Source organism: Zingiber officinale, chromosome 5B (genome assembly GCF_018446385.1).
Source record: "Zingiber officinale cultivar Zhangliang chromosome 5B, Zo_v1.1, whole genome shotgun sequence".
In the NCBI taxonomy this organism is placed as follows: domain Eukaryota; kingdom Viridiplantae; phylum Streptophyta; class Magnoliopsida; order Zingiberales; family Zingiberaceae; genus Zingiber; species Zingiber officinale.
In genome coordinates, this window is record NC_055995.1 from 21545375 (window position 1) to 21573300 (window position 27926).

The 27926-nt window shown below is 37.3% G+C and overlaps 1 protein-coding gene and 1 pseudogene across 2 annotated transcripts; one reads left to right on the plus strand and one right to left on the minus strand.

Moving 5' to 3' along the window:
• Nucleotides 1-27926, plus strand: LOC121984230 (probable serine/threonine-protein kinase At1g54610). 2 transcript variants are annotated; one of them, XM_042537067.1, is made up of 8 exons: nucleotides 1-674; nucleotides 3001-3285; nucleotides 3460-3777; nucleotides 7229-7456; nucleotides 13363-13463; nucleotides 23330-23444; nucleotides 25975-26418; nucleotides 27358-27926. In XM_042537067.1, the coding sequence occupies exons 1-8, from the start codon at nucleotides 222-224 to the stop codon at nucleotides 27625-27627; spliced, it is 2214 nt and encodes a 737-aa protein (XP_042393001.1). In that variant the 5' UTR covers nucleotides 1-221; the 3' UTR covers nucleotides 27628-27926. The 2 variants fall into 2 exon arrangements, with proteins under 2 accessions (XP_042393001.1, XP_042393000.1); XM_042537066.1 differs by having other exon boundaries at nucleotides 2-674; nucleotides 27355-27926.
• LOC121987179 lies at nucleotides 14158-15823 on the minus strand (annotated as a pseudogene).

Consider the following 27926-nt stretch of genomic DNA (forward strand, 5'->3'; position numbering starts at 1 on the left):
TAAGCCAGTAACATTACCCCGGTACCCACCTGCAGAGAATCCAAGGAAACTCTGGAACACTTTCTCGCTCTCGGCTTTCTCCGATCCCTCGTCTTCCCTTCCCACGGCTATTACGTTGCCTTCCACCTCGCCGCCGATGGGCGACTGCGAGGAGGAGATCTCTATGTACTCGATCGAGGCGCGGTGACCTGTGAATCTGGGATCTTCCCCTCTGTTAACCCATGGGTTGTGCCTGTGGCAAGCCCTTGGCCGTCGAGGACGGTCGAAGGAGGAGCCCTCGAGAGAGGTTGTCCCTCCAACCTCTGTCGGCGGTAGGGGCCTTGCAGGTCGATGCGCCGGCCAAGAGGTCATCGGCGACGTCTTTATCCGTGTCGTCCTTGAGGCGCGAGGAGGTAGCCTCTGTTAGAATGGACGCGGGCGTGGAGGTGGCGGCGGCGGTGAAGAAGGTAGCGAATGGGCCGGTTCGTGCTAATTGGTCGGATGCTGAGAGGAGGAGAGTCGCAGAGAGACAGGCACAATGGAAACATCCAATGCAGTCGTTCGGTAGTGTTGCCAAGGCCGTCGAAGGAGAGCAGGTGGCGGCTGGGTGGCCAGCTTGGTTAGCTACGGTGGCTGGAGAAGCCATTATGGGTTGGGTGCCACGCAAGGCCGATTCATTCGAGAAGCTCGATAAAGTAAGTTTCGTTGTTTGTCCTTGGTATCACTTCTTGTCGTTATTTTCGTCAGTCTTGAGTAAAAATTGGTCATGTTTGACTTTCTAATATATAGTCATTCATCAAGTTTTGTTCTTTTCTATTGTAACAAAGTTGCTAGGCGGTCTAAACATCCTTGGAGCTTGAACTGTGCGACTTTGACTATGATCTGGTGGAGTGTGTTTAGTTGGATTTGTGTAGTATGTTCTCTACGAACTTGAAATCTACTTAGGCCAATTCAATAATTGGTTGATTGTGAAATTGTCCAAGTCATAGGTGGAACTCCATAAAATTTGTAGGAAGAAGGATTAGTTAATGTATCAATAGTTCGATAGCTAAATGAAAATTAGTTCAATTGTGTATGCCTAATTTATACATTAAATTTTAATAAGAAATGTACTATACCCTACTCATTGCCCTGCTGTGTTTTTAAATGGAGACGACATCGGATGTCATTCTTGTCACCACTTCTATTGTAGTGGATATTCCTGTCATACTCCATTGATTTGTCAAAATTAAAGAGGAAAATCATCATGATAGAAGGAAGGGATACATATAACATAGATATTTATTAAAGCAGCATATTTGCTGTCTTTGTGTTCCATTGGATTTATGCAAAAGATCATCTAGTTTTGTCATGAGGAGTTTACTTCTACCTGTTTCATTTCCCAAACAATCAGCATTCTAATTTATATTTTTGGGAAAGCCTCAACTTTAAGAAGATTGGAAGCTCAAAAAGAGAAAGAAAAGATAATAATGCTCCGTGTTATTACATCATTCGTTCTGTTTATGATCGATGCCAATTAAATAAATTAATGTCTATGATTCATGATGTAGACTGAAACTATTGAATTAAATGACCTGTTTTATTTGGTGTAATATAAATATTTGGGTTATTAAGTTGGCTAAACGAAAATCTTTTCCTTCCTGTCTACCTTAAATTGTGGTATAATATAAATATTTGGGGTTATTTAGTTGGTAAAGAGATTGTTCCCTTCCTGTCTATGTTTCTCAAACTGATAAAGTGTCAGCTTCTACTTTTTCTCTTGCTCCTTTGTACTGGTTTGATCTGCTAATGGGTGTCTAGGGTCTCTCAGCTGTAGGTCCGAACATTCCTCTCCCACTAGATATTAGTGATGCTGATGAGGATGAACTTTGAATTTCCAATTCTACATACCTCATATTGCCACTTTTGGTTACATGTCAAGATCCCCTCTTCAGGATTGACCAAGTTGTCTACATTTTTCCTGTACTCTTTGCACTTTTTTTTCTTTCTTTCAGATCTTTAACACTATACCTATCATAATCTGCTATTGTGACTATTATGTTTCTTTGGTTGATTCCCTTGGAAACCATATGTTCTGAGACCACAAATGAAAGTGTCACTTTCTAGGCAACTAAGGGAAATAGCAGTGGAAATGAAATTGGTAGGGGAAAAATTAGCAGCAATGGATAGGAAAAGGTTCCCTTTGTATGTGATTCATTGGAAGGAAAGAAAAAGAATAATTTTTTTAAAAAATTCAAATTAATTTTTTAAGGCATAGGAAAACTTGATTTATTTTTAATATTTCAAAAAAAAAGTCAAAATTGTCCATAATAGTATTTTTGCCTGATTTGGGCAGAAGCAAAATGTAGACTTCAGTGGCTGATTGGTACATTTACAGGAATTGGAGATATTTAAATTATTATGTAAATGTAAACAAGTTAAAAACATATCCATTAAATTTTCTTGAGGAAAGCAAACTGTTTTCAATGTTTAGACAAATTCTATATGCAACTTATGTTGATTAAGCAACCATGCATGCATTAACATTGTTCATAACAAACTTCCAGACCGTAGATGAATTATCAGAGTGAAATTGTTCATATCACTTATTCAGAGTTACATAAGTAATATATGTTTAACAAAGTTAACATTACCACATTACTAAACTAGGTTGATTTTCAGATTGTATACTTGTAATTTTCTTGTTTTATCATCTTGCCACCTGACTTTGTTAGAACCTGTTTAATGTTTCCCACAAAGTGGGGTAGCGAGAATGAAATATTATATGTTTATCAAACCATGTGTGCGCTATGTGATAAAAGAAACCATAAGTAGGAAAAATAGCAGGCCTAACTGGTGAACTATAACCGACCTTTATTATTATAGAATATCTTTTTGGTTTGTATCTTTGACTACAATATTGGAAATTGTGACATCTTATTATTGTCACAATGTCACTATTTTCCTATCTTATTAACTGGATACTCATTCTCATGTGTTTTATTAATATATTTGTGGTAATGATGCATTTCATATTTGTAGATTGGCCAAGGTACATATAGTAGTGTATACAGAGCACGGGATCTTGACCATAAAAAGATTGTTGCTTTAAAGAAAGTGCGGTTTGACAATCTTGAGCCTGAAAGTGTAAAGTTCATGGCTAGGGAGATTCTCATTCTGCGGAGACTGAATCATCCAAATATAGTGAAGCTGGAAGGTTTGGTAACATCACGCATGTCTTGCAGTTTATACCTTGTTTTTGAGTATATGGAACATGACCTTGCTGGCCTGGCTTCTTCCCCTGGGCTAAAGTTCAGTGAACCCCAGGTGACTCAGAGTTAATAATTTATTATCTGTTAAATGCTTGATGATATGCATTGTTCTGTATGCAATGAAGAGTCACTGTTTGGTTACTGGATGAGTACTCGATCTTTTTAGTTCATCAAAGAATATTAGATGTATTTATAAAGCATCTCTCAATTTCTTTTGTTTATTCTACAGGTTAAATGTTACATGCAACAACTTTTACATGGTCTTGATCATTGTCACAATCGTGAAATTCTGCATCGGGATATCAAGGGTTCCAATCTCTTAATAGACAACAGTGGCATTTTAAAAATTGCAGATTTTGGCTTGGCAAGTTTCTTTGATCCTGAGCAACGACTTCCATTAACTAGCCGTGTAGTTACCCTTTGGTATAGACCTCCAGAACTTTTGCTAGGAGCCACTAATTATGGGGTTAGTGTTGACTTATGGAGTGCTGGATGCATTCTTGCAGAACTATATGCAGGCAAACCTATAATGCCAGGACGAACAGAGGCAAGTAACTTTGTATTTCATGCTAGCTTAATCCCTGAGTTTTTATGATATTATACGAGTCTTATGGGATGGGAGGTTTTTTCTTTATTGACATTGTGGTTATTATTGTCTTACATTCCACTTTGCAGCCACATTATCATCAAACGTCATTATTATGTTTCCTTCTTAATCTTTTGTGATTTGTTGTAAATATGATTTGATTTTCAAAATTAAAGCTTTAAAGATAAATAGAACAAACATTAAATATATGAAATGTAGTTTCAGTATTAAGATAAACATTGATGAAATAATTAAAATAAATGAACATAAAATTCCTATTGGCATGATTTGCAATGAAGGGGAGTTTGGCACAACGGTAAAGTTGTTGCTTTGTGACCAAAAGGTCACGGGTTCGAATCCTGGAAACAACCTTTTGTAAAAAGCAGGGTAAGACTGTGTATAATGGATCCTTCTCCGGGACCCCGCATAGCTGGAGCTTCTTGCATCGGGCTGCCTTTTTTTTTTTAATGATTTGCAATCTTGAAACATGGGTGGCATGGTTGAAACGTACCATTCCGATAAATTTTGAAAATGTACTGAAACTGATTGGTATGATGGTAGGGGTAATCTCTCCCATGCATCTTGTGTTGATTGTAGCAATGAGTATTGTCGTGCTGACATTTGCCACACATTGGCAGATATTAAGATGAATTTAAGTAATGTTTTTTATGTTTATATTAATTGTTTGTTGATTTTTTTCAACAGTTTTATTTTGTAAGCAAACAAGGTAGTGAAAGAAGACTGTTAGAGTAAATTTTTTATAAATTTATTCAATAAAAATTGAAGAAAGAATGAGTAAAATTATTTTTAATTTAATTACTACTTGAATTAGCTGACCCCCACCTAGTGGCATAAGACTTGGTTGTTGTTGTTATACTTGGTACGATTTTATTAAAAAGTATAAAATCTAATTGAAAGAGCATTAAATATCTTGGCATGCTTTAGCACATGCCAATAAATGTCAAGCATTAGTGTACTATAATATGATAAAATTTAATTCAATTAATTAATTAAATTACTATGTTTTTGCAAGTAAAGAATAAGACTCATCTAAATTAATCTTAGTATACTTTGATTATTCTAAAGTGTGCTGAGTATCATCATAACATGGTGCCCGAAACTTTAACAAGCAATAATGCTTCGAACCTTCGCCCTAACTACATACTCTTGGATTGAATGACTTGGGTGTGATCATAACATGGTGCTCAAAACTCTAGCAAGCAATAATGCTTCAAACCTTACCCTTAATTGTGTACTCCTGGATTGAATAACTTGGTTAGAGGATATGAATAGATGTTCTTTATTAAAACATAACTAATACAATGATTGAAGGGGAGCCTTGGCGCAATGGTAAAGTTGTTGCTTTGTGACCAAAAGGTCACAGGTTCGAATCCTGAAAACAACCTTTTGCAAAAAGCAGGGTAAGGCTGCGTACAATCCTTCCTTCCCAGGGACCTGCATAGCGGAAGCTTCGTGCACCAAGTTGTCCTTTTTTTTACAACTAATACAATGATTAATAGCAAATGTATGTGTGTGACCTTGTGTTAAATATATAGCGTAAAATAAATACGAAAGTAAAACACATTCTAACATGTAGATTTTAACTTCAACTCTACGCTTAAGATGCTTAAGGTGTGTCACTCCTTGATCAATTATATTCATACCACTACTTTAAAAGAGAATGAAATAAACATGCGCAAATCGAGCTAAACACCTCCAAGGTACCAATATTAACCTAGACACTTATTCAATATTGTGTAGACGTTTTGATATATGGTGTTAGTGGTAAAATAGAGGTGGAAGGAAGAAAGAGATGAAGAAGAAAAAGGAAAAAGATAGAATAACTATATAGTTAAGTTCAATATGTGTTTTCCATATAGAATGCTACAATTTTGATATTGTCTTGTAGGGAAACAAATTATAAACTAAAAAATGTCAACATTATCTCAATTTTAGCAAACCAAGGGGTGTCGTGTTCACATGAAATGATACTCGATGACATAGTTGACACAACAATACAGCAGATATTGTCTTGATGTTGAGTAATATCGAGTTCTGATAATTTATCGGAATACATTTTGACTGTTTCTCACTCAGTATGGTATGAGATTTCAAACTATGGTTTAAGGTATGGATGGACAATTATAATAATTCCATGATTTCAATGATATTGTGTCAATTTATTGTTGTGTGCGCTAAGCATGTATCAAGATTGTGTTACACACTTAAATTATCATCATTAGATTCCTAGAGCTAAGCACTCATATTGTTCAATCATCATACAATAAGCACTTAAATAAAGGAATCAAATCTGTACAATTTCAATTTGTAAAAGAAAGAATCAAAAGATTGAAATGTCCAAAGGAGGGGATTTGATTCAGAGCAGATTTTTATAGAATGTCCTTAACAATAAAGTCAAAGTGGATCTATGCATGATGACCTTATTGGATATATGGTTCGTTAAAAGCTTACTAGATTCATCACAGTTTTATGGAAGAAATATCTAGTTAAAGTTCGGAACACCTGGTGGTCTAGCTTGTGTTTCGATTAGACTTGCCTGCCCAGGTTTCATCACTGTGAAAATCTTCCCTTTCCTCAATAGTTGGTGCAAGAAGAAGCGGTCACATCCTTTTCATTATTATCTTATATTTAATGTTTCCAAATATATTTTTATGTAGAAAAATTATGCTTTGCAAAACATTTTCCATGAATCAGGATGTATATCAGATTTTATACAATCAAGATGGATAATAGGAGTCCCCTAGGGCTTGGTGTGGTGGTAAGAGGCAAGGTGCATTTCCCAAGCAACTAGGATTCAATTCCCACGCAGGCCACTCCCATTCCGATTGAACTACCGGTGAAGGTGGGGGGCCATGTCAGGAGCCACCGCGCTTCTTGGATTTACTTAGTGGGCGGAATGTGGGTCGACCGTCTACCCTAGGATTAGTCGGGTCGTAAGATTTGGATACCTAGTATATATATGTATTAAAGGGATGGTAATAGGAATATATCTACCATCTCCTTAAATTGTGTTGGATCAACTTAAACTAAGTTTTGACCTGTTAACTTTAAAAGACCATCAGCATAACATTATGCTTTACTATTTTATTAGTATTAGAGAGTTCTAGCTAAATTTTAAAGAATATTTTATTGTGATTGGCGAGGTGTCAACTTTAATTCCTATATCAAGTACCTTTGCTTCCAGGAAAAAAAATCCTGAACGCAACTATGCATTGCAATGGGACCTAACATCAACTAAGTATCCATGCGTATATTTCTGCTTGATAGTTGGATCCTTTTTTTTCAATTGGACACAATTTTTATTTCATGATTTTTTCATGAAAAATGATAGCTATGTTTTCCTGGCACATTTATTTTAAAGGTTTCCTGATTTCAGTGATCATATGTGTAGGTAGAACAGTTGCACAAAATATTTAAACTCTGTGGTTCACCTTCTGAAGAGTATTGGAGGAAATCTAGATTGCCCCATGCTACCATTTTTAAACCACAACAACCTTATAGACGATGTGTTGCTGAAACATTTAAGGAATTTCCTCCATCAGCTCTTACATTACTTGAAGTTCTTCTTTCAGTGGATCCTGCAGACCGTGGAACTGCTGCTTCTGCCCTAAAGAATGAGGTACTTTGTTACTTGAAAAAAAAATTCTGTGATTAATCTTGTCATCGTATAAGATAAGCTAGTATTTTATTTTTGGTCTCTTTTCATTTGTTTACACATTACAACTATTTGGTTGATGCAGTTTTTTTTCATAATCAGCTTATTTTGGATTTTAGATTTGTATCTTACATGGATGATGTAGTTCTTTCATTATTTGTTTATGTTAAATTCATTTCTGGTGACACATGACTGAAGGGTTTTTTTCCCCACAACTTACCCTGATTTTCATGGCAATTGAGTGTCAATGTGGTTGATAACGTGCATTGCTTTGGTTTGAGACAAGCATTGATGACCTGGCCAATGGCTGATGTGGTAGCTGGATGATGTTGAATGGGAGATCTGTAAATAGAAACACAGAGAAAACAAATTTGTAAATCAGATCATTCTACTAATCAAATTTGAATGACTTGCCCCTTTTGTGGTTATCCACTAGATCAGATCATGCCCATCTTGTAAGTATCCCGTGGTAGTTTTGATGTGATCAACCAAGTCAAGTTAGATCCTGTTGTGGTTTGATCCTTGTGTTAGGAGCACAGGAAGTCGAGCAAAAGATGCAACTAGCGAGAAGGACAATACGAGAGAGAGTCGACGGGCTGAGTGCGTCCGAGGGACGAAGCGCTGCGGAAGAGTGTGCTGGCGGGCGAGAAGAAAGCGTGCGACATTTTCAAGGGACGAGAAGCTGGAGTGGAAGGTTACTCGAGAAGGTCGGAAAATGGGTTCGGGTGAACCCTATTCCGGATGGCTGAAATCACCCAAGCGAGTGGAGTCGGAGCGGAAGACCAGGACAAAAAGCCAACTTGGAGTTGACTATGGTCCGGCCGCCCGGACTTTGGGCGCTTCGACCAAACTGGTCCGGGCGGGGGCACCTCCACGCCCGAAGCTATTCCAGGTGCTCGGACTCTGGCCGCCTGAGCCACTTTGGTCTGGGTAAGGGCGCCTCGCAGAGGCTCCCCTGCTCAAAGGCGGTCTGGGCGCCCGAAGCTTTTCTAGGCGCTCGGACCAGATAAGATTTTATCTACTTCCCATTGCGTAGCCGTTTGCGAGACGATAAGATTTGCCACGTTGGGGCACTCGGAGAGGGTCCGGGCGCTTGGACTGTGGCACGTCAGCAAATGGTCATTTTCGACCAGTGGACTATAAATAGAGCCCTGGTCTTTTCCATTTGGAACAACACACTCTGTACTTCGATAACTATTCAGTTTTTCATTCCTGAGCTTTATTTTCGTGTACGAGGCTTCTCCGCCTTCGATGTTTTGTTCGAGAAGGAGATTTTTCTACTTAGCCTAATTTCCTTGGAGTAGCAATCCTTTGATTGCAAACCAAGTAAAAAAATTCCTTTGTCTCATACTTATTTTATTCCTTTATATTTCTTTAAAGTGTGTAATTGTTTTAAAGCTTGGCCGAGTTGAGAAAGGTGTTTTTTTGTTTTATATTGTGCAGGACAATTCACCCCTTCTTGTCGGCCGCAAGAGACCAACACATCCTTGTGTAAAATAGTGATTAGAGATAGAGCTGTCAAACGGGCGACCTATGGTGGGATGGGTTGGTCCGTTGTGGGCTGGCCATTTGGCGGGGCAGGCCAATTCGTCATTTTGGCTGGTTGGGAAATTCTTAACCCAACTCAAGGCAGGTTGCGGGTTAGGTGGGCCAACCCATGGACTCATAAAAAAAAATATAAGATTAAACATTTTAAGTTTGGAATAGACAAGCCAATTAAGTATTGGAAAAGTTTAAAATTTAGATGTAGCTCTTCTTCATTGGTGTTTTCATTGGAGGTTGTTTAGTTCATTTATTCTTCTATTGTAGGCGCATCTAAAAAATGTTGCATTTAATTTAGTAAAATGGAAGCACTTACTCATTGGAAAACTGATTTGCCTATACATTTTTTTACATAGACTAGAAAAGGGCTGACATCCAAGTTTTGAGTTTTGTTCTATAACAGATAGGCAGGGGAAAAAATAGAAGGTTTAATCAAAATCTAGTTAGAATTTCAAATGAATTTCAATTCTCCTATAGAGATTTAATCATTTAAGCAAAATGTTTTATATGTAATTTAGGTACCAAACCATAAAACAAGGAAAAATATATGTGGGGTGAATTATTTTATAATTGAATTGTAGCTAATATAAGTTTGGTAAATACTGTTGAACCCGAAGGCCAAAGGATTTAGATGATTTGATAGTAATTATAATTAAGATAATTGTCGAGTTAGTTGAGGTGAAAGTGAATGAGTTGAAACTTGAAAGGGGTGGATTGGGTCCATAGAGAGGAGAGTTGTATTCTTTCTTTTGTTGGTTCAAGAACCGTGGAAGAAGAGGGGCAAAGACTAAAAATATATTACACCATACCAACAAGATGAAATCATTAGAGGTGACTAAGTCACACCCATGAGCCCATTCAATTTTCTAGTTTAGTTTTCAGTTTTAGGATTTTTTTTCTCAATTTGCCGGCCAACCTAAGCTTGCCGCAGGTTGTGCCCGGGTGGGCCAACCTGCCTGGATCTGCCTTTAAATGGATTGATAAAATTTCAACCCAATTCACATAAATTGTTTGACGGGCAGGCCAACTCGACGGGCTCAACCCAAATTGACGGCTCTAATTAGAGATTGTATTGGAGTAACTCTCCCAGCAAAGAGCTTGGTGCTTTCTACTAGGCAATGTTCTAAAAAATCGGCCTAGGACCAGTCGCACCGAAAACATGCTAGTCGGTCAGCCTAGGCGGCCTTGGCGAGATTAGGCGGCCCTAGGCGTCGACTAATCGGTCGAATCGTCTAGGCGCCGCGGAAATAGTGTAGAGTTTTCATGATTTCTTTTAGTTTAGGCTTTTAAATTTAAAGTCCAATTGAAAAAAAAATAGAAATATAACTTTTTTTTTTTGTGTTGGGCTTAAGTTTTATAAGCCCTAAACTTTGGTCCAATAAGAAAATCGATTTGTTGGCTTGCCCTGACGGCTAGCATTATACTTCATCTTCATCAAAACGAATGAAGAAACCTACATTTTGGAGAAATCAGATAATTAAAAGGCTGGAGAAATCGATTTGAAGAAAATTTGTTGTCTGATCTTTCCTCAACTGATTGACTTGAAAGAGATTGAATTGAAGGTTGGCCAAAGCCTAATCCTTTGGAAAAATCATTTCATTAGACAAGCCTAAAAAAGCTCTAGAGTGAGGGAACTTCATGTAGATGATTTTGCATCCAAAGAAGAAGAGGAGGATCATAATAATGATCATAAAGAACAATTCGTTGAAAATTATGGAGAAGAAGTAGAATAAATTTGTGATATTTTATTAATTATGTAATTTTGAACTCATTTTCAATTTAATGTTATTGAGTTGGAGTAATAGAATATGATTTATTATGTCATATATGTTAATACCGTGGAATCCGCCTAGTGACGCCTGGTTCCCGCCTAGGTGGCCTAGGAGCTAGGCGCTGGTTTGACGTCTGACTAGCGCCTAGCGAATTTTAGAACCTTGCTACTAGGCTTCCTCTTACGGGTGATGATGTTCAAAGGAAAGCACTTGCGATCAAAGGGCTTTGTTGATTGGATGATAGGCGAGGGGAATTTGTTAGGTTCTCAGAACATGGGACTAGAGGAGGTGGGTGACGTCGATGGAGTTGGCTAGGGCGGTAAATGAACCAAGCGTTCGTGAACAAGCTTGGTGTTCGGCTTGGTAAGAGCTTGTTTATGTTCGTTCAATATACATAAGATTAATTAAATAAACAAGCTTGAACAACTCGTTAAGCTAAACAAACAAGCTTCAACACATATATGTTCAGCTCGTTAACGTTCGTGAACAATGTTCGCGAACAACGTTCATGAACAATGTTCGCGAACAACGTTCATGAACAATGTTCGCGAACAACGTTCATGAACAATGTTCACGAACCATATTCATTAATAAAACTCTTTTCAATATGCTAAATAAATAATAAAATAAATAAATAAATTTAAATTATCGAGATCAATAACCAATCAACAACTAAAAATTTCAAACAATCAAACAAGCTTGAATTGAGAGCTTGATAACATCTAAATGAACCAAGCTCAAGCCAAGCTTCAAACAAGCTCAAGCTCATAAAAAATAAACCAAGCCAAGCTTGAACACTCATTTCAAAAGCTTGGTTCATTTTAAGCTCTGCTCGGCTCGGCTTGGTTACCTTATCAAACAAGCTTGAACACTCCAAAACTCTGCTCGGCTCGACTTGTTTACAGCCCTAGAGATGGCTGCTACTAATAGGGATCTGCCTTGGTGCAGATATTTGGATTTTGGAAGAGTTCAACCTCAAGAACCTGGACGTAGGAATCACAAATCTGTGGAGTGCTAGCATGGTGACATTTTTGCCGCTTTGAGGGTAATTAGTGGGTGGAAGGATAAGTGGTTGCATGTGCAGATTGAAGCCCCCATTCTACACCATGTAAGAGTTAGAGGTGATTGTTTTGTGATGAATGTGGCAGAGTATGTTTTCCACTGACTTCCTCTTGAGGAGTCAACGTTGACACCTCTCCCCCATCTAGGTGCAAGAGGTAGGGAGGGAGCTTTGCACCTAAATGTCAAACTGCTGCAAGAAAAGTGCCATCATGGATCATCTAGCTAGTGACAGCTTCTCAACTTGATGGTGTGATAGAGGCAAAGACCCATATCAAAGTTCACTGCATCTGTCGCTAAAGGAGAATTTCAGAGGCAAAATCAATCGCAAATAGACTGACACACTGGTGGAAGAATGCTATAAAGCAGGAAGGAATCAGTAGACTAGTTGCTTTGTCTGTGTAGAGGTGGAAACTACAACGAGAAGGGAAGAAGCTGCTCCATTTAAATATGTGGCCGATTAAAGTCAATTTTGGAGGAAAGGGGTAGAGAAGATCTATGAACTTCTGTACAGAACAAATGTGGCACAGATCTTGTGGGCTAGAGGTGCGGTATTAAGTGGGATGAGATCTGGAGCAGCTAGAGTAGCAACGAACCATGATGCATGGAAGCATGCACTAAGGTGGAGATGACAATACCTGAGAGGTCTGACTTTGAGCACCATTGGAGATAGAACCTGTGGTCAATTTACAGTGTGTACATGTTGAAACAAAGGAGGAAATCAGTATTAAGAGATTCACTGTCAAAAGTAGGGAGGGGAGTTCACAATCGCCATGTTAGTGACTTACAGAAGGTGGTGGATGTCAATCTAGAAGAAATCAGAAAAGAATCTATATGAATTATGTAGGAGATCAATTGCTAATCTTCTTTACATTTCTGTGATTGATTTTTATTTTGTGGTATGCTGTTTAGAGATAACCTAGTAGTCACAACATTTATCATGCATGAAATATATATTGTGTGGATGAGGAGGTAGATTTGTTTTGGAACGGGTGTCTCTATTTACAGGTTTTTAGCAATTTTCTTTTTTCTAAGAAAATTGTTTGTTTCCCAACATATTCGATAGTAAATTTTTGTGTCTTTGAGGAAGATCAAGCATCTTTCACAAAAAATAAAGTTTACTTTGAAAAGAGCTCAAAAATTGTGGTAAATGACTTCTCTATTTTCTTTTCATTTTCAAAATCTTTTTTGGAAGACAACTTGAAATTTCAAAAATTTAAAAATTCTCCTGTAAGCAAACAAACTTATTGGCGGTTAGAGAGCACAGATTTGTATGTACTTTTCAATGGGTTGTACTTTTCTCTGTCATTCTAAGTGATTTCTAGAGCGTCATTCTGTTTTCTGAGTGAATTGGTGCATAAACTCTCTTTGCCTTGCTAGAAGTATTATTTTCTTCAATGTCATCTAATATACATATATTATGGAGGTGGAATAATATCCATGTAGTTGATCCATAGTAGGGAGTAATGCCTTCATGAGTTTACTGTTTGTTTGCAGTTCTTTACAATGGAGCCTCTTGCTTGTGATCCTTCAAGCTTGCCTAAGTATCCTCCTAGTAAAGAGTTTGATGCAAAGAGACAGGAAGAGGAAACTCGAAAGTATGTACCCCCTGCTGATATAGATTTATATGCTACTGTATTCTTTTGGTATTTACACCTTAAGTTCTGGTGCTTTGATTGGAATTTTACAATTTGAATGAAAGAGACTGTCCACGCCCAGAATCTCAAGAATTGGGTGATGGATACTGCTGTAGAAGAGCTGTGTTTATGCAAAACCAAGCTTAAGCTCAGTAATATTCAAGCTTGTTTATTGTCGAGTTTCAGCTACACCTTTTTCAGCGACGAGTCAGACAACATTTCAAAGTTGGTTTAGTAAAAGGCTTTATCTTATTTATGAGCTTTTCAATCTTATTTATACTTACACAAACAAGTTAGTCCTTGACACCGGACGGGACGACGATTATCAGCTATTGAATCGGTTGATTCACGCATGAGTACCGGAAACAATCTCTAAAACTTATTGATTCGAAGAAGAATACTAGGAAATAAAAAAATAACGATACTGTCGAAAATATTATTAAACTAAAAATCTTCTCTTATATTACCCAAACAAGATGCTTATATAGACTCCAAACCGACACAAAGGAAATAAATCCTAAAAGAAAGAAAAAAAATTCGCAAACCTAAAATCTTTAAACGGACTCAAAATTTAAAAATACAAAAGATAGAAATTACCAAAAATACTCTAAATATCCAAAAAAAATCTGAAAATTACCAAAAAAAATGAAAATTATCAAAAAAAATAGTAATAAAAATCTCTAGATCCTTCTACATTAGTCATCCCGGATTGAAAAAAGCTCGTCGAGTTTAGAATAGTCTCTGATGTCAACTCGATAAAATCAATTGGCCACTGTTGCACTTTTGCTTCTCTTTCTTCCCTAACTTCAATCTCCGCAATTTGCATTATATTCACCAGAGGACTGGTGACACCTGCAGCTTTAACAACCTGTATTTGTTCCTTGTTTAGCTGTGATATTTGATATGATGCAACAAGCTTCCTCCTTGATACTTTTTTTTGTGATTCTGAGTCAAGAGGTTGAGGAGACAAGGAAGCGCTTGATGATTGATAACAAACTGTGTTTGCAAATCATCTCCGGTCACAATGTTACCCACAGTGCAAAGGGCTGGAATAAACACGGAAGGTGATGGATGGAGTAGTAGTTCTACGAGATGAGGACAGACACCAGCCTAAGTACTTGTATTTTATCATTGTTACCATTAGACAAGTACGATAATGCCCAGCATGCATCTGTTTGCAGTTCCTCGTCGTTTGAATGAATTAATCGCTCCAGAGCTGGAAGAGCAGACGTAACCTGATTGAAATTTGGTTGAGGCTTCCCTCTTCAAAAATTAGAAAGAGTCCATGTGGCATTCCTTAACATGGAAAATCTTGCGTGTTCATTCCGCTGTTGCAACAGTGGAAATAATGCTCCATTGGCGAGGACAAGATCTCTGCATATAGGAGAATCACCAGCTACATTGCCAAAAACCTATAATGCTTGCTCATGGACATCATCACTTGGGGAATTGAGAAGTTTAATGAATATCTGAACTGCCCCGTGATCGATCACAACCTTTGTGCTCTCAGAAGTTCCGGAGGCAATATTGGCCCAGCATGCATCTGTTTGCAGTTCCTCGTCGTTTGAATGAATTAATCGCTCCAGAGCTGGAAGAGCAGACGTAACCTGATTGAAATCTGGTTGAGGCTTCCCTCTTCAAAAATTAGAAAGAGTCCATGTGGCATTCCTTAACATGGAAAATCTTGCGTGTTCATTCCGCTGTTGCAACAGTGGAAATAATGCTCCATTGGCGAGGACAAGATCTCTGCATATAGGAGAATCACCAGCTACATTGCCAAAAACCTATAATGCTTGCTCATGGACATCATCACTTGGGGAATTGAGAAGTTTAATGAATATCTGAACTGCCCTGTGATCGATCACAACCTTTGTGCTCTCAGAAGTTCCGGAGGCAATATTGGTCAGAGCCCAAGCATCTTCAAACTGAAGTTGAGGATAGTCTTCCCTCATAAGGAACTCAACAAATTGAGGAACTACCCTAGATTGTACCACCTCTTCGATTGGAGGGCTTCTTTCTATTGATAGTAATTTATGAAAGTTCATAACTGCTTCCAATTGCATAGAATTGTCATCTAAATAAACTAGCTCGCTAGTTGACTCAGTCTCATCTTCGCCGTAAATTGGATCATCAAATATTTCAATTTTGTTGTCGTCTCCGTCGCCTCCTATGATCGGACAATTGGGAGAGCAGGAATGATCGTAAGCTGGGTCGTCAGTTGACCATTGGAGGGTGGTCTAGTTGAAGGAAAGCATCGCCTCGTCGTTGTTGGTAACACTAGATACCGCCTCGGTTGATTTCTTGCTCTTCTTGTTGTCCATTGCGGTTGCGGGGATGATAATAGCTTGGGGATGGGAGAAGAGGCCCCTTGCAACCATAACTGGCCGAGCGAGGGATTCATCTTGCTACTAGGAAAATTGAGGATTTCGTTGGAATTCGGCTTGAACGACTGAGGAGCAATGGACGGATTCGAGTTTATCCGGCTCGAACGACTTGGGAGCAATGGATGGATTTGAGTTTAACTCAGAAACATTGAAGTCTTTGGAAAAGAAAGAACATTGGTTTGAGGGTTATTCTGGTGCTGCAACTGTTGGTGATGTTTCTGGATCTGCACCGAAGAGCTAGGATTTTGGGTGAGCATGTTGTAGCTAGGGCTATTTTTGAATTGAATTGGGGCTTTTGTGACGGACATGTCGGCGGTAGCAGAGACGGAGTCCTTTATTTCAATCACTGGATCTCTAAGACAAAGCACGAACGTATTGGTCTCCCCCAATTCAGGGGTTGGGGTAGTTACTGTAGATTATGGTGTCAACAAGGATGATGAGGTGCTGCCTGCTACAGAAATGGATGGAGCATTAGGAGAGTTGAAGTGGGCGTGGATCTATCCTATGATCTCACTATTGAAGTCTTTGATGTTGTTGAGGTCCGCATCCTCATGGTTGTCTTCACTACCGCGAGAGGAAAGAGGGACATAGAGGCACTATGGAGCTAGAGTTCTCTCGAAGTTGTAAGTGACGGGACGATTGATCCCAAATCCCTCGACATCAAACTTGCGTTTCAACATCTTTCCTTGATTGAAAATTAAGGATTTTTCAAAAGGAGAATAAAGGAACTTTTGATCTTTACGATCTTGCGCCGTTAGACGTTAAAATAACTTTGTGACTTGTCTCTGTAGATATTGAATCTTGTCGTGCTACGAACACAGTGCGAGGCTTTCTGAGCTGGAACTTGCTTGTCACGACCACAATCACGACCATGACGATCATCCATGGGATTTAGAGAGCTCTGATACCAATTGACGCCTGGTAGAATAGCAATTATCCTATGGACTATTGAATCTGCTGATTCGCGCACGAATACCATAAACAATATTATAAAACCTGTTGATTTGAAGAGAAATACCATGAAATAGAAAAATAATGACACTGCCAAAAATATTATTAAACTAAAAATCTTCTCTTACATTACCTAAACAAGATACTTATATAGACTCCAATCCCTAAGACAAAGAAGGAAATAAATTCTAAAAAAAGGAAAAAGACTCGCAATCCTAAAATTTCTAAATAGACTCAAAATTCAAAAATACAAATGATAGAAATTACCAAAAATACTCTAAATACCAAAAAAAAAAATCCAAAACATGAAAATTATCAAAAAATAGTAATAAAATCTCCAGATCCTCCTGCATTAGTATAGGCTTATTAATCAATAGTGGCCCTGGGGCTATGATGCAATGGTAAGGGCGCTTGATCTCTTAGGTATCTACAGTTTGATTCCCAGCTACGGTGTATTTGTAAGGATTTTTCCTTCAAATGAGACTTACAACTAAGGGATGCTGGGTTTCTAGGCCGCTCACCGCTAGGATGAAAAAAAGATGCTCAAATATCTTAGCTATTTGAAATTGTGCAGCAAACAAAATCAGTTTGGATGGCTCATTTTTGATATTTCCAACATACAAAACCTATTTTCATGCTTGTTGCATTGACTTTTTTTTTATTCATTACACAAATTCAAATTCCAATTGAATTGTCACTGTTTGGATTTTTCCCTGTCATTTTTGTAGTTATTAGTTATATGAGTATAGGTTTAGTCCCACATGGAAATCTATTTATTGGATATTATGTCAAAATCTCATATAGTGGCTAAGTTGCTCTCTTCTACCTAAAAAAATGGTGGGTTTTCTTCTTCGATTCACTTACATTAAATCATGAGTTTAATGTGACAACGCAACCTCCATTCCATCCACCCTGACAATGCCTGATTTCTTCCATATTTCTTTCCATCTTATTTCCCTCTTCTTGTCTCACCATCGCTATCGAACCAATGATTTCAACTTAACTCCTTGTATGTCCTTTTCCCCTTGTCCGTACCTTAACCTAGAGCTTGTCTCAGATCCTAAACTTTGGACATTAATTCAGTTCTTTATATATGTGTACTGGTTTTAGATTGGGTAATATAGTAGTTAGAAGCTTATTTATGGGGCATACGATTTTCATATGATACAATACACAACAACGCTGCTGATACTTATATGGAGTCACGGTATGCTAGGGCTTTGGGATGATTGTTTGGTCCATGGTATAAAATAATATGCTCCAGATATATGTGTATTTCTTAAGAGGTTTTACTTGTAAGTGTATGTAGATAATGCTACCTTGTGCACATTTGATTATATGATTTGATATTGTACAAACTGCATTGGGTCTTGCATTCTCTCTACCACCTTATTTTTAAGCTTTTGTCCCGAAAGGTCGACAATAGAAGTTATACATCTTCTTAGACAATTAATTGAAAAATATCGGGAGCAAAAACAAGATCTACACACGGTATTCATTGACTTAGAAAAAACTTATGATAGAGTCTCAAAAGAAATTATATGGAGAATAGAAAAGAGAGGTGTTAGTGTAACATATATTGAACTAATTAAGGATATGCACGAGGATGTAACGACTAAAGACTTTAGGCAGAGTAACGGAAGGATTTCCAATAAAGATAGAGTTACATCAAGGATTAGCTCTAAGCCCTTATTTTTTTACACTAATTATGGACGAACTGACTGCGCACATTTAAGACACAGTACCGTGGTGCATGTTATTTGTAGATGATATTATTTTGGCAGATGAAACACGTGAAGAAGTAAATGCTAAACTAGAATCTTGGCGGGAAACATTAGAAGGGAAAGGTTTTAAGTTTAGTAGATTAAAGACAGAATATATGGAATTTAAATTTAGTAATATTAGAAGTCATGAGACAATTGTTAAGATAAGAGAGGACGAGTTGCCCAGAATCGAGAGATTTAAATATTTAGGTTCATTTTTGTAAAACGATGGAGGGATTGAGAGAGATGCCTTACATAGAATACAAGCAGAATGGTTGAAATGGAGGGGAGCGTCAAGTGTTTTATGTGGCCGTAAAATACCTCTTAAATTTAAAGGTAAGTTCTATAAAACCGCAGTTAGACTTGTTATGTTATATGGAGCTGAATGTTGGTTATGACTCGAGCACATGAGCAGAAGATGAGAGTTGTAGAGATGAGGATGTTAAAGTGGATGTGTGGACATACGAGGATGGACAAAATAAGAAATGAGAGCATTAGAGAGAAAGTCGGAATTGCATCTATTGAGGAAAAACTCTGAGAGACACGTTTAAGATGGTATGAACATGTACTTAGACGACCAATAAATGCTCCAGTTAGGCGATGTGAAACTATGATAAACATGCATATCAAACGAGGAAGAGGAAGACCAAAAAGACTTGGTTAGTAACAATAAAACAAGATAAAATTTATTTAAATATAGATGATATAGTAAGGAGATAGAGCTCAATGACATAAAAGGATTCATACAGCCGACCCCACCTAGTGGGAAAAGGCTTGGTTGTTGTTGTTATTGTTGTTGTTGAATTATATTCTTAACTAATTCTAATTCTTAGCATCACTGCCCCAAATGTGTTTTGTTTTGGCACCAAGTATCTTATTATTCTTAGCCAACCATGCTGAACTTGGATAGTGTGAATGATTTCCTATCCTGGCTTTTTCTATACGACTAAGATAAAAGTATTATGCCCTGGAGCTCTATAATATGTACATGTTATATCATATCGTGAATGGTTGATGTGTAACATATGCTGATGAAGTTTGATTGAATTTATTTGTAGGACTATATAAGCAACTTGTATAATCATGATTTGAAATTTCATACCATGTCGTCAACATGTATCATTTTGATAAATTACTTAAATTTGATACTAATAAGCTAATCTTTCTTGTATTGCTTGATCATCAGTCGGTTCATGAATAGAGTTTCTATTCCACTTGTTGATTGTGAATGGCCTCTTTGTGGACCAATGGCTGCCACTTTCAGCGGCTATCGTTTGGCGACATCGGTCGTACCAAGCGACCTTTGCCGCCGTTACTGGACTACTTCCACACCGTGGACCAGTGATTTGAACTCTGACCTCGGGGCTTAAGTACTGAGTTTATGAATCCAGTAACCATGCCGTGGTGGATCGCGGCGTGAGTAAAGTCAGGGTCGATGACGTCGCAGTGGCTACACATCGACAGCGGCCGCCATCATGGCACAAGAAAAAGGCCGTCTGACAATAAAGTGCCTTTTTGTAACGGACCCCCTCTTGGCCCGTTTGGTGACTCTTGGGTCGATCGACGGCCGTGCCTTTATGTCGTCGACCCATATGTCGGCATTTAGCGACCTCAATGTAGTCATCGATCGACCTTATTGTTGCGTGTTTCTAGGACTTTCCACCTTACGGTTTGCCTCCCGAGTTCGAACTCTAAACTCCAAGCTTAAGTATTGGAATTTATGAATCACGGTAACCAAGTGAGATCGGGGGTGGAAAGTCCTAGTCGTAACGAGCGGCCAAGCTCGTCGATCTGGACAACGTCGGCCATCGGCGATAAAGGCCGACGACGATATAACGGTCGATGACCCAAGGGTCGCCAAATGGGCCGCCAAATGGGCCAAGAGGGTCGGGTCGTTACAGATTGGGCATGTGAAATGCTCGACATCAACGCCAACATAGGAGCGATGGAAGCCGAGAGGGTGAGAAGAGAGATCAAGGGAGAGGAAAGAAGCTACCGAAGAGAGAAGGGAGAGGAGTGCAGGAGTGAAGGGTAGGATGGGCTACTATAGTGTGTGGCAACAATTGTTTTAGACAAGCAATAAGGCAAGGGTCAAGTTAGGGATCAAGGAGAGAAAATCGGAAATTCCTAATCTTATAAAAAATATAACTAGCCTAATTAAATAGATTGAAGTAAACTATTATATATATAAAATTAGTTTAGTTTTAGAAAGGGTAAAATAAATCAAATTGAGGCTGATTTGAACCCACTTAATTCTAATCACTATCTCTATTTGATAAGCTCAATCAATCCTTAAACCAACCTGCACTAGATTCCAAAACACAAACTATTAATAGTATCCCCTGGGGTAATGATGTTGTGGTAGGACGCCTTTTCAGTTTTCCAGGCATCTAAGGATTGAGTCTCAAGTTCGGTAAATTAACGGATGAATTTTCCTTAATGAACAGTTGACCTAAGAACGCTAGATTGATGAGTCGAGTACTTACCGATTTACTTTGGTGGCCGGTTGGAAACTTTCGTGGGGCGAGCTGAGCACCCCTAGGATTAGTCGACGTAAGTTGGATACCTAGTGCCAACTAAAAAAACACAAAATATTAGGTTGGTTTAGCTCAATTAGTTAGCTAAGAGATTTTTAAAAATTAATTTATAATATAAAAATTAATGAGAGAAAATTTGGTATTTAACATAAGTGAAGGTTTTTTGGTGTGTGTTTTAATTTTTGTGATGTTGGAAGAGACCAAGAGAGATTATGCTTATAAGTGATAGAAAACTATAGCGTAATGAAATGGTGTTAAGCTTCCTTTCCTCCTCCTCCTCCTCGTTTTCTCTCAACTTTGGTTTGAGCGTCCAGAAACAACTAGGCTACAATACAACATATTCATTAAATACAAATTTATTTGATTAAATTTTAAAATAATTTATTTATTTTTCTTTTACTATTTTAAATTTATTTCATTAAAATATCATTTAAGATACATTATGATTGCAATAGGTGTGTTAATAAGATTAAATTGTTTTTTAAAAAAATGAATTTTTAAAATTTGAATGTGATTTTATTGAAAAAAATATGAATCTGAAATTTTTAAACTTAATTGATTTGAGTCTAAGTCAAGTTTAATATTTTTATTAGAAATTTTATACTTATAAGATTAAATAAATTTATTATGAAATTTAAAATCTAATCTAAACCTAAAATATTACCTTTTACATTCTAAAATTGAAAAATCTTTGATCTCTCTATTAGTTACACTGAAGAGACAAAACCAAACTAAAACTAAACTATAAAATTTTGAATTATTTCACTACATCCAAGAGATTTATTTAGGTTTTATCGAACAAATATATATATATATATAAAAGATAAAGGATATTTAATGTTCAAAATTCTTATCAAATAAATAATTTTCAAACATAATTACATAAATTCAATAAAATATATGCTCATTTTAAATGAAATTACATCAACAATGATAGCATAGTCTCTTGTGTCTTCAAATCTGACATTGTTCTAATGTTATAGAATTCGAAAGCAAACATGTCCCATTTTATAGAGTACTAGAGAATGACTCATGTTCTCATTACTCATTCCAGCAATGTACATACAAAACTTGAATAGATTATAAGTGTAAATTATTATAAAACAAAAAGTATATAATATACTAGTGACTAAAGCTAAAATTTAAAACTTAAATGTTTACAAGTACTTCTAAATCTGAACACTGAGGCGATCAAATTAATTAACAAATATAAATAGACGATCAAACATGTGTTAGCAATCTAATTAATTATCAAGCAAACAATTAAATGCAATGACAAGTCAATTAAAAATTACAATTTATATTAAGAGTAATTAGTTATGTTATTATTAATAATTCAATTAAATAAGTATTAAAATTGTATTGACACATCACGATTTGGTACCAAAATCATGTTCCAATCAGAAACCAAACTAACACAACTTGAAATTTTAAACCTTGTTGATGAGTATTGTGTCACATTGACAATCAACACCCATAGGCTTCTGCGATGTGATAAGTTGAATTCAAGTAATGTTTATAATTTTTTGTTTGCATGACAGTATTGAAACTAGTGGGATAAAGCTTGATTGTTTTTGTTGTATAGCAGTATTAAAATTATACCATTATATATAGGGCAAAAAGTTGAGTATCAAATATTATTTTAGACCCCACTCTTAGGTATACAACATCTCCTCTTCTTTTTTATTTTTTATTTCCTTTCTCTTTTCACTCCCAATTTGCCACAGACCATACGTTAGTACACAGGTTACCGGCATGGTACTGAAACCATGTCAATCCAATCAAACACTGAAGCTTTGACACCATTTGAGTCCAGTATGTTTAGTTTGTTACTAGGCAGTTCTCAGGTTCTGCATGACCTACTATTCTATTCAATCACAAAACTCTTTGCTATTTCTAAATAAGTAGTAAAGTTTTGTGGTTAAACGTTATCATTTCTTTTAGTATGCTAAGCTTTGGAACATTTTTTCCCCATGTTACCTGGACTATTAGTATATACCTGATGTACCTGTATCAGTCACTCAACGTTCCAACATTGACGCTTTGAGTCAGGCATCAGCATCATCGTTGATACTATTCAAAATATTTGTATAAACTGAGGCATTGGACGGATTCCTACCTATATTGGATATAGGGAGTCCAAATAATAGATATTCCTTTTGTCTTTCACAGCTCATGGCTGCTATTTGCAGGCAATATGCTACTGGCGGCAATGCACATAGGCTTGACCATGAAAAGAGAGGACAAAGGGAATCTAAAGCTATTCCTGTACCTGATGCCAATGCTGAATTAACAACATCACTGCAGGTTCTTTTTCCTACTCTTTATGTTAGTGTTATTGTTCATAGCCAGTATTCTTTTACCTGATGCCTCTTTCCTTCCTTCCAGATGCAAGTTAATGGATTTAGAATTTGGTTTTAGTTTCTCTATTCCATTGTCTTTCCTTTTCCTTTTCTGTTTTTTTTTTCCCATTTCATGTAGGTATTGACTAGCAATTTTTCATTAAATTGTTTGTACTCCAGATGCAAGTTAATGGATTTGGAATTTGGTTTTAGTTTCTCTATTCCATTGTCTTTCCTTTCCCTTTTTTTTTTTTTTCCATTTCATGTAGGTATTGACTAGCAATTTCTCATTAAATTGTTTGTGCTTCAATGGAATTGAGTTGCCTAAATTTAACTCACTAATTTGTCTGCTCTTTTGTGGGGATCAAATCTTTCTTGAAATAGGTATTATGCATAAAAACCTCCAGTTTTTTGAGTTTTGGTTATTGTTGTCATTCTTTTCCATAGGTTCTTTCATCTATTTTCAAGATGTAGACATGTTCATTCTTATTTTCCTATGAGATTGTTTGTGCTGCCTTAGCCAACCCCACCTAGTGGGGTAAGGCCTGGTTGTTGTATTCTTTGTGCTGCCTATGAGTGAGGTCTGTTTCATGAATATGCTCCCATAAATCGTCCAAGTATTGTAGATGTCATACATCATATATGGAGTAAAATTGTAGCATGTGTTTAGTGCAGGTTCCTGTGTGCTTTTCATGGGACCTTATAAAAAATATACGTTTCTTAGTGCTGGTAACTACTTGGCTTCACTTGATGTTAAATTACCAGATTTTGAAACTGCATGTAGAGATACAAATAATCATCTGATAGACTTAATGAAGGCCCTTGTCTCCAGAACCCATACTTTTAACAGAGGTTTGAAGAATCTTTTTGTGCCGATCAACACAAGAAACACTTTTTGTCATTTGGGGGACCGAAATATGGAATAACCACCGTGATGACTCCACCCATCGATGATGGCAAGGCTTCCACCAGGGTTTGTGATGACGGCAAAGAGTGGTGAAGCTTTCATGAGGCTTCGTGAGTCTTACCAAGATGATCCCCACACAACATGGCTTCATTGAGGCTTCCTGAGATGGCCACAATGTGGCAAGGCTTCATCAAGATAATCCTGGCAATGAAGACGCTTCCTTGAGGCTTCTCGAGCCTTCCTGATATAGTCCCAATGTTGTGAGGCTTCGACGAGGTACACGATCCTTGTTCTCCTCCTTTGCTTCATTCTCACCTTCACCACCTTTTTCTCCCCTCCTTTACCTTGTTTTCCTTTGATTAATGCTCAACACTGTCACCCGTGCTGACACTTGGCACCAACACCCTACATAGTCGGCTTGTCTCATTCCAGGCAGGGACTAAAACCTTGGCTGGGAAAGAGATTTCAAAGCTTGCTTCTACTCATCAAATGGTTATTTTGAAATCATAAAGAATTAGTTACCTACTTTGTGATTTACCAAATATAGACCAATGTAAAGCAACCTACAATCTCCCATCCAGCTACATTCTTAAATTTGGTCCTCAAAGAGTCATATCTCTTGGTGGTTGGCCACAACTCTGTATTACATAAGATTCAAACAATTTCTGTTCTTGACTAGAGTATGACTACTAATTTTTCCACCGAGGGGTCACATGCCATGTCCTTCCTACATATTAAAGTCCTAATTTTGGTGCCCAAGTATGTGGCATTACATATCACACAAGCTGAACTACCAAAATATGTTAGTTTTAGCTTTATTGGTAAGTTATTGAAGCTGCACCAGTACTCCCTTTCTTGCTTTTGTTAATCATTCTATCATCTTGATCTGTTGAGTGATGTTGGCTTAAGTGCCCACATTTCTGGAAGAAACTGATCCAAAATTAAGGCATCCAGATTTGGAATAAATCCTTCACCCTCATGTGCTTGGATTGGAAGGCATTCTATTAAAGTCCTAATTTTGGTGCCCAAGTATGTGACATTACATATCACACAAGCTGAACTACCAAAATATGTTAGTTTTAGCTTTAGTTGGTAAGTTATTGAGGCTGCACCAGTACTCCCTTTCTTGCTTTTGTTAATCATTCTATCATCTTGATCTGTTGAGTGACGTTGGCTTTAGTGCCCACATTTCTGGAAGAAACTGATCCAAAATTAAGGCATCCAGATTTGGAATAAATCCTTCACCCTCATGTGCTTGGATTGGAAGGCATTCTTATGAGTTATTTAATCATTTGATTAATCTGATCAGAAAAAGAACATTGAGAAATGTGCAAACGAGGCTTATACTTGATGTGAAAAATGATGTTGTCTAAGTCTCATGGAGAGTGTCCATCACTCAAGATCCATAACTGAAGTCATATGGTAGCATTGTTGAAATCTTTTCGTGGATAAGGCAACAGGAATAGAGTACGCTTAATACATTTGTACATGTTAATGTCTAAATTTTAGTATGCCTATCTTATGTGAGATAGACTTCTTTTACAAGTTTCAGTTAAATGGAATTCTCATTTATTTTTTCTGACACCAGAAGAGACAAAGCCAGGCCCAAACCAGAAGCCGAAGTGAGAAGTTCAATCCGTGTAAGGAGGAAATAGCTTCTGGGTTTCCAATCGAACCACCTCATGTAGCTCCAGTGCTGGAAGTAGCTGAAGAACCTCAGAACCAATTCTCTAATAGGTCCTTCCATTCAGGACCACTGGTTCATCGTAATCAATTGCCAAAAGCTTGGAAAAACGAGGAAGATCTGCCTAAGATTTTTGCTGTTGCAGATTTATCAGGGTTACCACAACCAGCAACTGCGAGGAGGAAAGTTTTATCAGATGATGGCGATGATGATCTGATCACCCATTTAGGAGGTCCTCCGGCAGGTAGATTATCTGAATCTGGAAATGAATTTTCAAATTCTAGAAAGTGTGATCAGATTTGTCATCAGAGAGTTGATGAGAGCAGCAGCAAGACAGATCAACAAACTGTAAGTATCCAGTGGGCTTTTCTAAGTTCTAACTATTTCATCTATTTCTATTCATATTTCTTTTTAACAACACAGTTCATTGACTTAGTATAATTGCTTTGCAAGTTGATAGTTGCCTTGTGAATTGATAGAATGTTACAATGTTTAAAAGGAAATTCCTTATAGTGTTTATTACTTGCAAAACAAATGCTTATGTTACATTTTTGAGTTATAAGCTACCGAATTGAATAGTTTAGGATTTTAAGTAAATGAGATTAGTTCAAAATCATTTTATTTTCCCCACAAGACTCCATAGGTAGCCTACATAGGCCGCATGCGACTATGAGGCTGCTATATGATCTAAGGCTGATGAACAGAGGATGCCACAAGAAAAAAAAAGTTGGTTGCCTTTATTTAACTAGACATACGCAACTGAAATGTCATATCTTATATTATTAGATCAATTTATATATTTTTGTTCTTAACACTAACTCTTCATATGCGAGTGGATGTGATTGGTCCAAATTATCAATAAGATAATGTTGTCACAATTAAGATTTGAACAACAAACAAAAACAACCTAAGTCTTATCTCATTAGATGGGGTCGGTTATATCTTCTGCTTGCTCGAGTCATAGCTCAACATTTAGTGTCACAATTAAAATTTGAATACTATGATAAAATTGATTAGATAACCATTTATTCCAAAACTCTAGTGGTTAGGGAAATGACCAATTTCAGGTGAAAGCTAAAAGCCCATCTTAGCTGGAACTACCTGTTCAACAGTGTATGACTATAAATAGCAATGTTCACAACTGAACTTGCTTATATCAAGATTGACTGTAGTCTTTGCTAAATGCTATAAAATATACATGTTGGTTCATGAAATTTTCACTTCGAACTCCTTTGTTTTCTATGAGCACTAACTTGTAATATTTTGAAAAACAATCATCTGCAGCAGCAGGGTTATGGGCCAAATGGAAACAAGATTCATTACTCTGGGCCACTGCTGCGTCCATCTGGGAATGTTGATCAGATGCTCAAGGAACATGACCGTCAAATTCAAGAGGTATTTAGACGCTCTCGAATCAACAAAACAAAGATTAGGAAAGTTCAAGGTGATGGAAACCAGTTTGGAGTGAAGCCTAGCAACTTCATTCCCATGCCATTATACCCTTCTACTCGTGGCTCGTCGATTCCAGTTTTCACATCCAGCCGTGGGAATGAGTGATTGGTGAGCAAGCTGGAACACACCCATCTATTTTTTTTTTAAGAAAATGGTTATGGATATTCTGGATCACTTTATTTTGGTGGATGGGGTTAAGGTGATACATGCCGACCGAAATAGCGAGGATGAATACGGCTTTATGATAACAATGTCGATGTAATATTGAGGGTAGATGATGTGTAATTTTCTTTATACTGCTCCGAGATACAAGAAATGAGCGGTTGATTGAATCCACGGCCTGTTGTAATGCAGCTCTTGTAAACTTTTGATAATTTCCAAATATTGGATGTTGACATCGCCCA

What these genes read in the sequence shown, in the direction of transcription:
- LOC121984230 (XM_042537066.1), top strand. Translation starts at nt 222, where the DNA reads ATGGGTTGTGCCTGTGGCAAGCCCTTGGCCGTCGAGGACGGTCGAAGG. An exon ending in TAAAGTTCAGTGAACCCCAG is followed by an intron (nt 3,286 to 3,459) that starts GTGACTCAGAGT and finishes TTTATTCTACAG; the next exon opens with GTTAAATGTTACATGCAACA. An exon ending in CTTCTGCCCTAAAGAATGAG is followed by an intron (nt 7,457 to 13,362) that starts GTACTTTGTTAC and finishes GTTTGTTTGCAG; the next exon opens with TTCTTTACAATGGAGCCTCT.